Source organism: Microcaecilia unicolor, chromosome 4, assembly GCF_901765095.1.
Source record: "Microcaecilia unicolor chromosome 4, aMicUni1.1, whole genome shotgun sequence".
Taxonomy (NCBI): domain Eukaryota; kingdom Metazoa; phylum Chordata; class Amphibia; order Gymnophiona; family Siphonopidae; genus Microcaecilia; species Microcaecilia unicolor.
Genome location: NC_044034.1, coordinates 130131949 through 130144247, shown reverse-complemented (window position 1 = coordinate 130144247; position 12299 = coordinate 130131949). Strand labels below are relative to the sequence as shown.

Below are 12299 nucleotides of genomic sequence, written 5' to 3'. Positions count from 1 at the left end.
AGACTACAGACTAGAATAAAGAAACTAAAAGTGCATGCTTACTGTGTACCATCATACAGAGTCGGGAAGATAGAGCTGGGTTGGACTGTAAAGATGACAGTGTTTGGTATGTGTTTTAAGAAGGTAATGTCATGTACTCTGGGGATGTATTGATTCCACCTTGTAATTATTGGGGTCATTGACTCTTTGGGTTGAGTTCTTTTCCCCGGAATTGGTATGTAATGTTTATATGGAAGCAGAAAAATGAAGGCAAGATAAAGACCATATGGCCTATCCAGTTTGCCCATCCATGCCATCTACTATCCCTTCCTCTCCCTTAGAGATCCTATGTATTTTTATTCACGCTTTCTTGAAATCGGATACAGTTTTCATCCACACCACCTCCACTGGGAAGCTGTTCCATGACTTCACCACCTTTTCTGTGAAGAAATATTTCTTTAGGTTAGTTCTTTCCCCTTTCACTTTCATCTTGTGCTCCCTCATTCCAGAGTTTCCTTAATGTTTGATTAGTTTAATTCAACACATTTTGCCTGCCAACAATTGTAGTTTTAAAATGTTTCTCTTTTGCCTGTTTCCTCTTCAGAAGAAATTATTCCGTCTTTGTGATATGTGCCTCAGTGGACTGTTTGTGAAATGCTGCATACAATTGTTACTGTACACACACAATCAGACAGAATTCCAACTGCACTAAACTTATATTTTTGATTTTGATGCCATAATTCTTAGATTTGTGCATGAATAGACATATATTGTTAAATTTGTATTAGCAAGAGTACCTCTACAAAATCTGAGGTTCTTATTAGCTTGGTGCCAATCTTAAGTCCTCAGAAAAACAAATGTACTTGGTTTCATTCCTGTAGGTGTTATCCACTTCTACTGGACTGACAAAACGGTGTACAACCCTGCTGCTTTGAAGGCATTACAGAAATCTTTATCTACGGTATCATCCTCTCTGTTGGATACTAGTGAGGCTCAGAAAAAAAAACAGGTAAACTGCTAAATTTCTGTTAGCTGTTTTCTTTAGAAATAGTTGACTCTATGGTTTCCTTGTAACATTTGGAGTGGTTCTGGTCATTTTTGAATGCCAGGAAGGCAGTGGTGCGTATGAATACAGAGATGGCAACTGTTTGATCCTTGTGGCACTCCAATTGTCAATTTACAGTTTTATCAGCTACTTTATTTAATGTGCATCGCCAACCATTATGTGTATTGTTGCAGTCTTTAGAAGTTTCTTACAGGATTTATGCTGATGACATTCATTTTTTTTTTTGCTTGTATCAGTGATTGATGACAATGTAGTATGTTGGTTGCAATTGATTTTTGAGGCAGTGATGGATTGATTGAATAAAAATCGGATGCAAATGAATGTAGCTAAGACCGAAATTATGTGGATTGTTTGGGATCCTTTCTTAGAGCTACCAACACAATTGGTATTAATGGATATTAAGATTGTTAAGCAAAACAGAAATTTGGGGATTGTGTTAAGCTTTTACATTTAGAACACAAGTCCAGGTTCTGATTCATTCTTTATTTTAAATGGAGGATGTTATCCCGGAACTTATCGATCTGCCATTAAGGAACGTGATGAGAACAGCAAGAACCTACCTAACCCCTCACTACCCCAATTGCAAAGGTATAAAATACAAATCTTCACATGCCACCAGCCTCTCCTTTATAGGCACACAATTTTGTAACTCACTACCCAAAGACCTGAAACTCACATAAAACTACCTACAATTCAGAAAAAAACTGAAACACATCTTTTCAAGAAGTCTTTCCCCCTGGATCTGCCTAATCCCACACCACCATACATCACGAAACGTTCAGAAGTGGAAAACAATAATATTAACCTCTCTCACAATATGCTAATATATCAACCTAAGCGTTTATTGTACTTCTGTATTATGTACTAGACTTCTACAAATCTAAATTTTGTAACCGCCTTATTAGCAATATGTAAGCCTCATTGAACGTACCATACGGTGGGAAAATGTTGGATACAAATGCAATAAATAAAATAAATTAATGTCTACCTTGTCTTGGTGTGCTTTTAAAATGGTGATACAGTCTATGATATTGAGTTACCTAGATTACTGCAACATTGTATACCTTGGGTCGCCAAAGCATTTTCTTCAAGTTCTTCAAATAGTGATGAATTCAGCCGTGTGATTGTTAATGAGATTTAGAAATCACACCTTTTGTTTTTCATTTTTTTGTGTTCTTTTTTCCCTGTTGGCAGACTGGATTAAGTCAGGCACATAAATGGGTGATGATATCTGAGAGCATCATGGTGAAACAGGTTTCCCAGAACTCAGAACCAGTGTAAAATTCTAGGAATGCATGGCCTGCACTGTGTGCAGTCCCTTATTTTTATTCCCCCCTCCCTCTTCTGAACAGATGCAAAAACAAAGCTTTCCCGAACTGAAGTTCTTACCTTCACCTGCATCCAATCTTGGTTTTCATCATCTTTTTTATTTCTTTTCAAACTGTTTAATGAATTTGACAAAGCCTATTGCAAGACCTACCATCAGTGCAATAAGAGCAGCCTAGTTAATGCTGCACAAAGGCACTAGCTGATTGCAAGAATACATCTCAGTACTTCAGTTCATAGGACACTGGGATGCTTCCCAGTGTCCTTTCATTTCTGGATTTATAAATGGGCTTCTTCATATCAAATTGCCATTACTGATGTCTCCTGCGCCATGGGACCTGTTTTAAATTTCTTATGAAGCCCTCGTTTGAGCCAATTGAGTCTGCATCGCTCAAACACTTCACTTGGAAAGTACTCTTTCTAGTACAGATTATCCTGACTAGAAGAATACACATACCAAAGTCTCTTTGCTTTCTGTCTCTTACCACAGTGTTTCCCAAATCCGGTCCTGGAGTATTCCTTGACATTCAGGTTACAGGATATCAACAATGAATATGCATGAAAGAGATTTGCATATAATGGAGGTAGTGAATGCATATCAAGTTCATGCATATTCATTGTGGATATCCTGTAAACCTGACTGGCAAGGGGTACTCAGGACCAGACTTGGGAAGCACTGTCTTACCACAAGGTAACTTTCCTTACTCCACTCCTCACCCCATTGAAAGCTTTTGCACAGTGCTCTGGAACTTACCTGGACTATTCTCTGTTGGAAACAGGGTTCTGAGCTAGGTGGACCTTGATCTGACCCAGTGGGATAATTCTTATGTTCTTATGATCCAGACTTCCATTGTGCTGGAGTTTTTCTTAAAAGAGGAGATGTGCTCTACGTGTCACTCTGCTGACCCATCCCCTCCTCATGCTTGAAACAAATCTCCCTGTTAGGTCATCTGTTACCCAAGTTTTGTTCAGTATATTACTAAAGAGATCTCCTTCCCCTTGTAGCAGAGGCAGATGAATTTGCCTTTTACAATTCATAGAGGCACCAAAAACCTCTGTGACCATTCCAGTACATGACCTCTTATGGGAGTAACATCTTTGTGTTTGGCAAATCGTACTAATGATTCAGCCTTTATTTAAAAAGATGGAATAAGAATAAAATTCATCTAGAACTCTATTTCAATAAAGTCCAACTCTTTTATTTGTCAGTAGCAGTCATGTTGGCAATGAAGAAAATCAGTAAATATAGAGAATTTGTTTGCCTAGAAAAGGTGCTAGGCCTTTGGATCACTTAAATAAGGAAGTATTTCAGGGGGGAGCAGCAGGGAGTCTGGTGGAGGAGGCAGGGCACTGGACTGGCCACCTGCAGGCTCTGGTGACATTGAAGAAGGGCCTGTTTACTAGCTATTTAGAGGCGGCCTTTCTGGGGCACTTTTGGAGCAGCTGGGAGTCCCGGTGGAGGAGTGCAAGCACTGGTCTCGCTGATGGTGGGCTTTGGTGATGTTGGGGAAGGGCCCATTTACCAACTATTTATGCAGCCACGGGCACGTGCTCAAAGGGCAGGGTATGCCCCTTTGGAGCCCTTTCGGAGCAAGGAGCATGAGACTTTGCTCCGCCCGTGGGAAAAGGAAAGGTGGAAGGAGGAAGAAGTTACCGTTGCCGGTTGTGATTAATGACATATGGACCTACATTTGAAATGGTGTAATCAGCTTCTACTACTGCAACTAACATGAGTACGGTCTCTCCTTCTGAAGTTTCTTTGTCATCTGGGGCAGTACCCTCCCCCACCCAACCCGACTGTTGATTTCAGAATTGACTGGTGATTCAATTCAGGAGTACACATTGGTCATTCTAAATTACCTGTTAACCTTGGTGCCACAAAAGACTCTGGGAGGTCTTTTGGATCCATTTTCTTATTGTCCCATTTGGGTTGGTTCCACATTATCTGCTTCAAACCAGGAAGTATCTTTAAAAGATATTATATATGCAGTATTTAAGATGGACAAGAACTTAAAGATACTATTGGGCTCATTTTTGAAAGAGAAGGACATGCATCTTTCGACATAAATCGGAAGATGGACGTCCTTCTCCCAGGGACAGCCAAATCTGTATAATTGAAATCGATTTAGGACGTTGCACGGACGGCCAAAGTTCAAGGGGGCGTAGCAAAGGCGGGACTGGGCGTGCCTAACACTTGGACGTCCTTGACCCATAATCGAAAAAAACAAGGCGTCCCTGACGAACACTTGGACCATTTTCACCCGGACCTGTTTTTATTACGACTAAGGCACAAAAAGGTGCCCGAAGTGACCACATGACCTCTGGAGAGAATTGGGGATAACCTCCCATTGCTCCCCCAGTGGTCACTAACCCCCTCCCACCCTCAAAAAAGTTTAAAAATATGTCGTGCCAGCCTCAGATGTCACATTCAGGTCCATGACAGCGCATGCAGGTCCCTGGAGCAGTTTTAGTGGGTACTGTAGTGCACTTCAGACAGGCGACCCAAGCCGATACCCCCCTACCTGTTACATTGTGGAGGAAACAGTGAGCTTTTCAAACCCCACCACAAACCCACTGTGCCCATATATAAGTACCCCCCTTCACCCATAAGGGCTATGGTAGTGGTGTACAGTTGTGGGTAGTGGGTTTTTGGGGGCTCAGCACACAAGTAATGGGTGCTATGTTCCTGGGGAGCAATTTATGAAGTCCACTGCAGTTCTCCCTAGGGTGGCCGGTGATGTCCTCGCATGTCAGGGAGACCACTGCACTACAAATGCTGGCTCCTCCCACGACGAAAATGGCTTGCATTTCGCCATTTTTTGCCATGCACGTCTTTGGTTTCGAAAATCGCCAAAAGTCAGAAACGTCCATGTCTAGGGACGACCAAATCTAGGGACATCCAAATTTAAGGATTTGGACGTCTGACGGTTTTTTTCGAATGTGAAAGATGGACGTCCATCTTGTTTCGAAAATATGGTTTTCCCCGCCCCTGGATTTCGCCGTTTTGCAAGGACGTCAAAATCGCAACTTGGATGTCCCTTTCGAAAATGGACCCTCCACGTCACTTTATAGTAAATTTACTCAGGATGCAGCAGAGAAATTTGTGTAATATGATACAAGGATAAAAACTATTCAAAAGATTGGAGAAGTTAGTGTACTGTCTTTTCAGGTGGTGGCTGCGTCTCTGCCAAAGTAGTCTAGGATCATATGCAAATGGAAAATCTGGAGAACACCTCGAGCTGTATTTTTCTGTTTAAAAATTTCTAGTTACTCATTATCTTTTCCCTATGGAACTTTCAAGACATGAAAGTTTTACAGATGACTTTTAAAATAGTGGCTGTAAAATCTGTGTATTGTTTTTCCTAATGAATAAGATCAGTTAATCATGAGGGTGATTTTGGTAATTTAAATTCTCTAGATAGGTTGGATCTTACAAATTGAAGTCTTCTAGAGATGGTATTGAAAAACGTTCTGTTTATTAGTAGTATTTTCCTCAATGGATAAGAAAATGAGGATTTGAAAACTATTTTTAAAAAGGATATACCTTTTGTGAATAGAATGTTTTAGTATTTCTGCATGTATCTTGGCCAACTCAGTTGAGGCATATAAGAGTTTTTGCTTAAGATTAAGGTTTTGGCTGTTGGCACATTCTTTTTAAAATTTCCTTGGAAGTGTCTAGTTACACATGAAAACAAGTCATACATATTTTTGGATCCCACACATTTAGATGGGTTCTTATCTACTAAAGTGGCTATTTCTGAGTAAAATGTATTACCATGGTGGTTAATTTGGGGCTTAATTGATTAGATTTTAAGACCTGTGCCATTGTTCAGGTTATTTTTCCTTTTACTTTTTTGCTTTGTGTCACGTCTGTGGCCGTGACCACCCTCAGACTTACCTTGTTCCTGGGGGTCAGCTTCCTAGCTGGCTCCTGTTTCTTCTGTCTGGCCTTTCTGAGCTAGCTCTGGCTCTCTGTGCTGGCTGCATCCAGCAGCATGACACTAATTGCTTCACTATACTGCACCTGTGGGTGCTGCCTGGGTTAGCTCTCTCTCTCTCTGTGTGTGCTGGCTGCTTCCAGCATGACTCTAATTGCTTCACTACACTACACCTGGGTGTGGGAAGCCTCTCTGTGTTTCACTGTGCTTTCTGCCTGCTCTGTGGTTTGTTCCTGAACAGCCTCCGTAGTTACTTAGAGATTGCTGCAGCTGCGCCTCTGGTGTTGAAGGGCTTTATTAAGCACTTAGAGACTGCAGCCTTTGCATCGTCTAAGGTCCCTGGTATGTTAGAGTGCTTTGTGCACTGCTACATTGTCCAGTTCAGTGTGAGTTCTAGCTTGTTACTAGTTAGCTTGGGCACAGCTTTCCTGTTAGCTTGTGTACAGCTTCTAGTCTTCTTGTGTTTAGCTTTCTGGTTTTCCCGTGTGTGTTTTCTTTTGCTTCTGGAGCTTCAGCCCTAGTTCTGTCTGTTGCCAGTACTCCTTGTTACTGGAGCTCCAGCCATAGTCTTGCTCCTTGACCTGACCACTGCCTGTACCCGGATATTCTCTGCTTGCTCCTTGACCTGACCATTGCCTAAATCTGACTACTCTCTGCCCGCTGTCTGACCTGCCTACTGCCTGGACCCGGATATTCTCTGCCTGCGGTCAGTCCTGACTATTGCCGGAACCCGACATTCCCTGCCTGTCGGCCTTGCTTTCGCCTAGGTGCCTGGGGGCACTTCTGTATCCTGACTCCTGTTGTTCCTGCCTGCTAGTTCCAGTTCTGATTTTCCTGTAAGCCCTGCCGGCCGCCCGAACCTGAGGGCTCAACCCTCTGGGAACGGTGGCTAAGCGTAGGTGAAGCCTAGGTCCAGTGTGTTCCTGTCCAGCAGGTTCCGGTCCTGTGGGTTCCAGTCCAGTGGGCTCCACTCCAGTATGTTCCAGTCCAGCGGGCTCCACTCCAGTGCGCACCCGTCCGTGCGTTCCAGTCCTGTGTATTCCTGTGCAGAACTCCAGTCCGGGGTTCCAGTCCAGTCTTGCCTCGTCTCTACCTTGAAGGTGACCTTGCCTGCCACTGCCGCTCCACGGTAGTGGCCCAAGGACTCACGAACCCAGTGCTCCTGGGGAAGAAGCCTGACAGAATGCCATGGTCCTCGAGAACGCGACACTTTGAAGATCTCAGCTGTTGCCCGTGATGTGATCTTGATGCAGTGTTGTGGTTATTTTTTCTTTATCGTTCTTTATTAATTTCTTGTTTTGTTGTTATGGATGTAAAATTTGTCGGTGGGAAAATGTGGGATACAATGTAACAAATAAATAAAAATAAAATAAATTCAAATAAAAAAGAAAGTATTCCAGGGTATAATTTTATCTGTCTGAACTGGTGCCCATTATCTTTATACAGGTCTACCATTTTTCATGGGTGCAGGGTTTCTCATACAACCTTTTCTCCCAGATGTAGTGTGAACTGGCTTTCATCTTCGCCAAAGTAGACGAGGAAAGGGCTCATGTGGTCAGTGTATGACTTCTTTGATAAGTTTTCTAGATTCTCAACTTCAGCAGGCATCATGTGGCTGTGTGTGTCTGGCATTCATGAAGACATTCACATGAGACTAGCAGATACTCCAGGTCTTGGAGACTTGTTTTTGGCAATAAAGTAAAAGGGATTGTAAATATCATAAAGGATCACTGCCCCTCATGAAAACATCTCTTGATTGTGCCTCCACTTCTGGAACTGAAGATGAATTTAATACTGTACTGAGAAGCTTTTGTTCCCTTTTCCAGAGAAGCACAAGATGCCCATCATTCTGCTTTTGCTAAACCTTGTTAGCAAGAAAAGGCATAAAGCAAAGCAACTGCCTACTTTTTGACTGTAGTCCACAGTCACAGCTATTTCCCTCTAGAATACGTGTCCCGCCTTACTAGTAGGGGGTCAGCCTCAATTCTGACTTCAGCAGTGAGAATTGATTACCTCAGGTTCCTGGTCGTTAAGCATTGTAAAAATGGGATATAACTTCAGATTTCAATCTCTACCATGAGATCTGCCTTGTTCCCAAATGCCTCAAGCCCATACTTAACTGCTTCAGGAATGAATCACTATCCCCTCAACATTATTCTTTCTGTTTTTCATGAAAGGAGTCAGTTTATTTCAGGTACTTTCTTATCCCCCAAAAGGCAGGTATTTGTGTCCATACTAGATCTTGAGGATCTCAATTTATTCCTTTGCAAGGAAAATTTCATTGTAAACACACTTTCCTCCACCCTCCTCTACTTGTTGAAGGGAGTTTGTCTGTGCGTACTGGATTTCAAATATGCTTACATGCATATTCTAATTCATCTGTTTCTCCTGCAAAATGACCAGGACCAGTACGAAGTCCTTCCTTTTGGTCTCTCATCAGCCCCAAGAGTCTTCACATAGTGACCACTCAACTGTGCAGGCGAGGTCACCTGGTCTTTCTGTACCTTAACAATTGACTTCTGGCAGCTTCCTTGAAAGACTTAGCTCTGAATCTCAAAGACAAGACATTGTGCTTTCTTCAAAACTTCAGCTTTATCATGAACTTTAATAATCAACACTTCAGCCTACAAAGAAAATTTCATTTATTGGAGCCGTTTTTGACATGGATCAAATGAAAACTTTTCTACCACAAGACAGAAAAATTACCTCTTTATGTCTGGATCAATCACTTTCTGTATCAGTCACAATGAGGGTCTAGTTGCAAATATATGGCTGCTGTAGTCTGTGCCATACCATATGCCCACATGATGGTAAGGAAGCCATGATGGGATATCAATTCCAGTGGAGTCAACAATCAAATCTCATTTTCCACTAAAATCATCTATCAGTTCATTTTGGACTATTCTGCAGTAATGAATCTTCAAATCCAACCTGACCAGAGGTGTTCTATTTGCACCTCTAGGCTATCACACTCTCCTCACAGTGAGCCCAACTAAGTCTTGGCTTAAGCAGGTAACCCAAGTCATCTTGGCTTTGAGCAATCTCTCTTTTCTCCAACTGTTTGTGCACATCCTACAAGAAAGTTCAATGTTAATTCAATTTGATAATCAAGTTGCATGTTTTATGCACTATTCCTACTAAACTGTTTAAAGTTCTGATGTAAGATTCATTACCTGTATATTGGGCACTTTCCCCACTATCATAAAAAGTGTTAATTTTCTGTTATTTGATAACACTGATTTTAAATAAAGCATTGGAGATAGATTTCACAGCTGACACATTTTACAGATCCTTGGTTGTTTAGGCTCACCCACCCAAGGCACTTCCTATAGAGCTTGCCTAATACACCTTCTATCTCCAGTAATTATTCCATCCAGTTTACAGGAGTTCTTGAAACAAATCATTTCTAATAGTAGTAACTCTCCAGCTTTCTGCATTCTATCAGATGCTTTTTCTCTTTTAGATTAAAGGGGTCTCTTAAAATATACACAGGTTTGTTACACTTTTATACCAATAGAAGGATATTAATTTACTTTCTCTTTCCCTTAAATTTGTTCATCACCTTACTACAGGATTTTCCTTTGCCCTCACTTCAAAAGGGAGCAGAAGTCATACTCTTTATCTATATAGAGATCTGTCCCTTTTGCCACTGTGAGCAGTAGTAGTATTGCTGTTAAAACTGTTTTGAACCTTTTGTGCCAGTGACTTAATCCGACCAATTTGGTACATTGAACCTGAGGACTCAGTCCTACTCCTTTATATCCCCTATCACAGTTCCCTTTTCACCTTTGCAAATCACATCAACACGACCTTCATTCAGTGCAATACATGTTCCACTTTAATCGTTATGCAAACTATATGGAACCTTAGGCTTGTCCTATTAGTCTCCCAAATATCAGTTATGAAAAAATGAGTGAACAAACTCAAGAAGGAAGGTTGGCGATAATTAAGGAAGCATTCAGGATTACTTAATTCCCCAGCCAATTTACCACCACCACTGCCACATAGAACAAAGCAACAAAGGAATAGATGGGGTCACAGTAGGCGCTGGTAGATTAAGGGGCCCTTTTACTAAGCCCTGTAATTGTGTATGCGCACCCAATGTGCACCAAAATGGAGTTACTGTGTGGCTCTTGGCGTAATTTCATTTTTGGAGACGCATCCATACGTGCGGCCGAAAAATAGGTCATTACCGCCCGGTTACCGTGTGAAACTTTACCGCCTAGGTCAATGGCTGGCGGTAAGGTCTCGGACCCAATATGGACGTGCGGCAATTTTCATTTTGCCGCTCATCCATTTTGGCAAAAAATTTTAAAAAGGCATTTTTTTGTAGGTGTGCTGAAAAATAATTCTGCGCATGCCTAAATCTAGATTGAAAACCCACCTCTTTAACATTGCTTTTGACTCGTAACCACTTGTATCCACTCGCCTCCACCTATCCTCTTTCCTCTACACATTAATTGATTTGTTTGCTTTATTTTTTGTCTACTAGATTGTAAGCTCTTTGAGCAGGGACTGTCTTTCTTCTATGTTGCTGCATACGCTTTGTAGCGCTATAGAAATGCTAAATAGTAGTAGTAGTAGTATACTGCCGCAGGCCATTTTTCAGCGCACCTTAGTAAAAGGACCCCTAAGACCTGTGACACAGAAGCACTCGCAACTTTTGCCCCTGTTTAATTTCCTTTGCTGCGTTGCATTATTTTGATGCTGAGAAGAAAGAAAGTACTGAGGCGGAACCAGAGGCAATAAAGGTAGCACAACCCAAGAAGCATCCCCCAAACAATGACAGATTGGTGAAAAGCAGAAAATTATTATTGCTAGGAGTCTCCATTATCAGAGACATTAAACTTAGGAACACTGTTCCAAGGGCTCCAACCTAGTGAAATGCCTTCCAGGCTGCATCAGCTACCAGAAGTACCAACCAATACTGAATGTGATCCGAGAAGAGAGCAAGGATTCAAATACTGCTGTTGTAATCCACCTGGGGACAAATGACCTGGCCAACAATAGCAAGTTTACAGTACAGAGCGCGTTCCAAAAGCTCGGGGAGAGAAATCTTTGGTTCGGACTGCAACCTTTTCTGAAGTAATTCCTACATGTGGGAAGGGAGAGGAAAAACTATGCAAAACAGTACAATGTAATAAGTGGTTTGAATATTGGTGTAAGAAGAAGGTTTTAGATAATGTAGGAGCATGGAACAATACCTGGAAAAATAACAGGCTGTACGGTAATGATGGGCTACATCTTTCTGTGATGGTACAAAGGATGGAGAAAAATTTCAGAGGGTATGTTTCTAGACATTTAAACTAGTATGGGGATGGTGAAAGAAAACAAGGGAATTCAGAAAGTCACCCCCAGAATAAACATGATGGCAGACGGAGACATCATCTAAATAAAGAAAACCACCCAAAACTCGCTTAGCACATGGAAAGCAATGAGCACAAATGCTAAAAGGTTCAAGATTTGCAAGCCCTGATGTATGAAGAAAACTTGGATATTGTTTCTATTACAGAGACATGATTCAATGATTCCCATGATCCCTAGCCCTGTCCTTTCCTTTCCTAATCTTTTCCCTCACCCCCTAACTCTCTCCGCTACAGGAACACACACTGCCCATCCATCGACTTCATCACCTCACCTTCTCTCCTACCCTCTTCCTCCCTCTTGGCTTTTAATCTCCGCCTCTTTCTTCCGTCCATTTTGCCTTCCCCATTCCACCTAAATACCTCTCGCCTTCGACGCCTTCGTGGCCACACCTCTCCTACTCTCCTCAGCTCTCTTTTACTCCTTCTCTTATTCTCAGCCGGTGACATCAATCCCAATCCTGGCCCCCCTCACCAACTATTATCCCAACTCTACAGATCTCACCGCGACCTCTCTAACCTCATCTCTATTTCTCTACTCCCCTCCTCTTCTCTGCCCTTCTCTTGCGCCCTATGGAATGCCCGCTCTATCTGTAACAAACTCACCTATATCCAGGAACCTCTTTA

General features: G+C 42.0%; 1 protein-coding gene across 1 annotated transcript in view; it reads left to right on the top strand.

Annotated features, from left to right (window-relative positions):
* The window catches only part of RBM26 (RNA binding motif protein 26), a 492900-nt gene that overhangs the window by 300690 nt on the left and 179911 nt on the right, over positions 1-12299 (top strand). Inside the window, 2 exon segments of the mRNA XM_030200623.1 lie at positions 861-882; positions 885-988. Coding sequence (XP_030056483.1) covers positions 861-882; positions 885-988 — 126 coding nt within the window.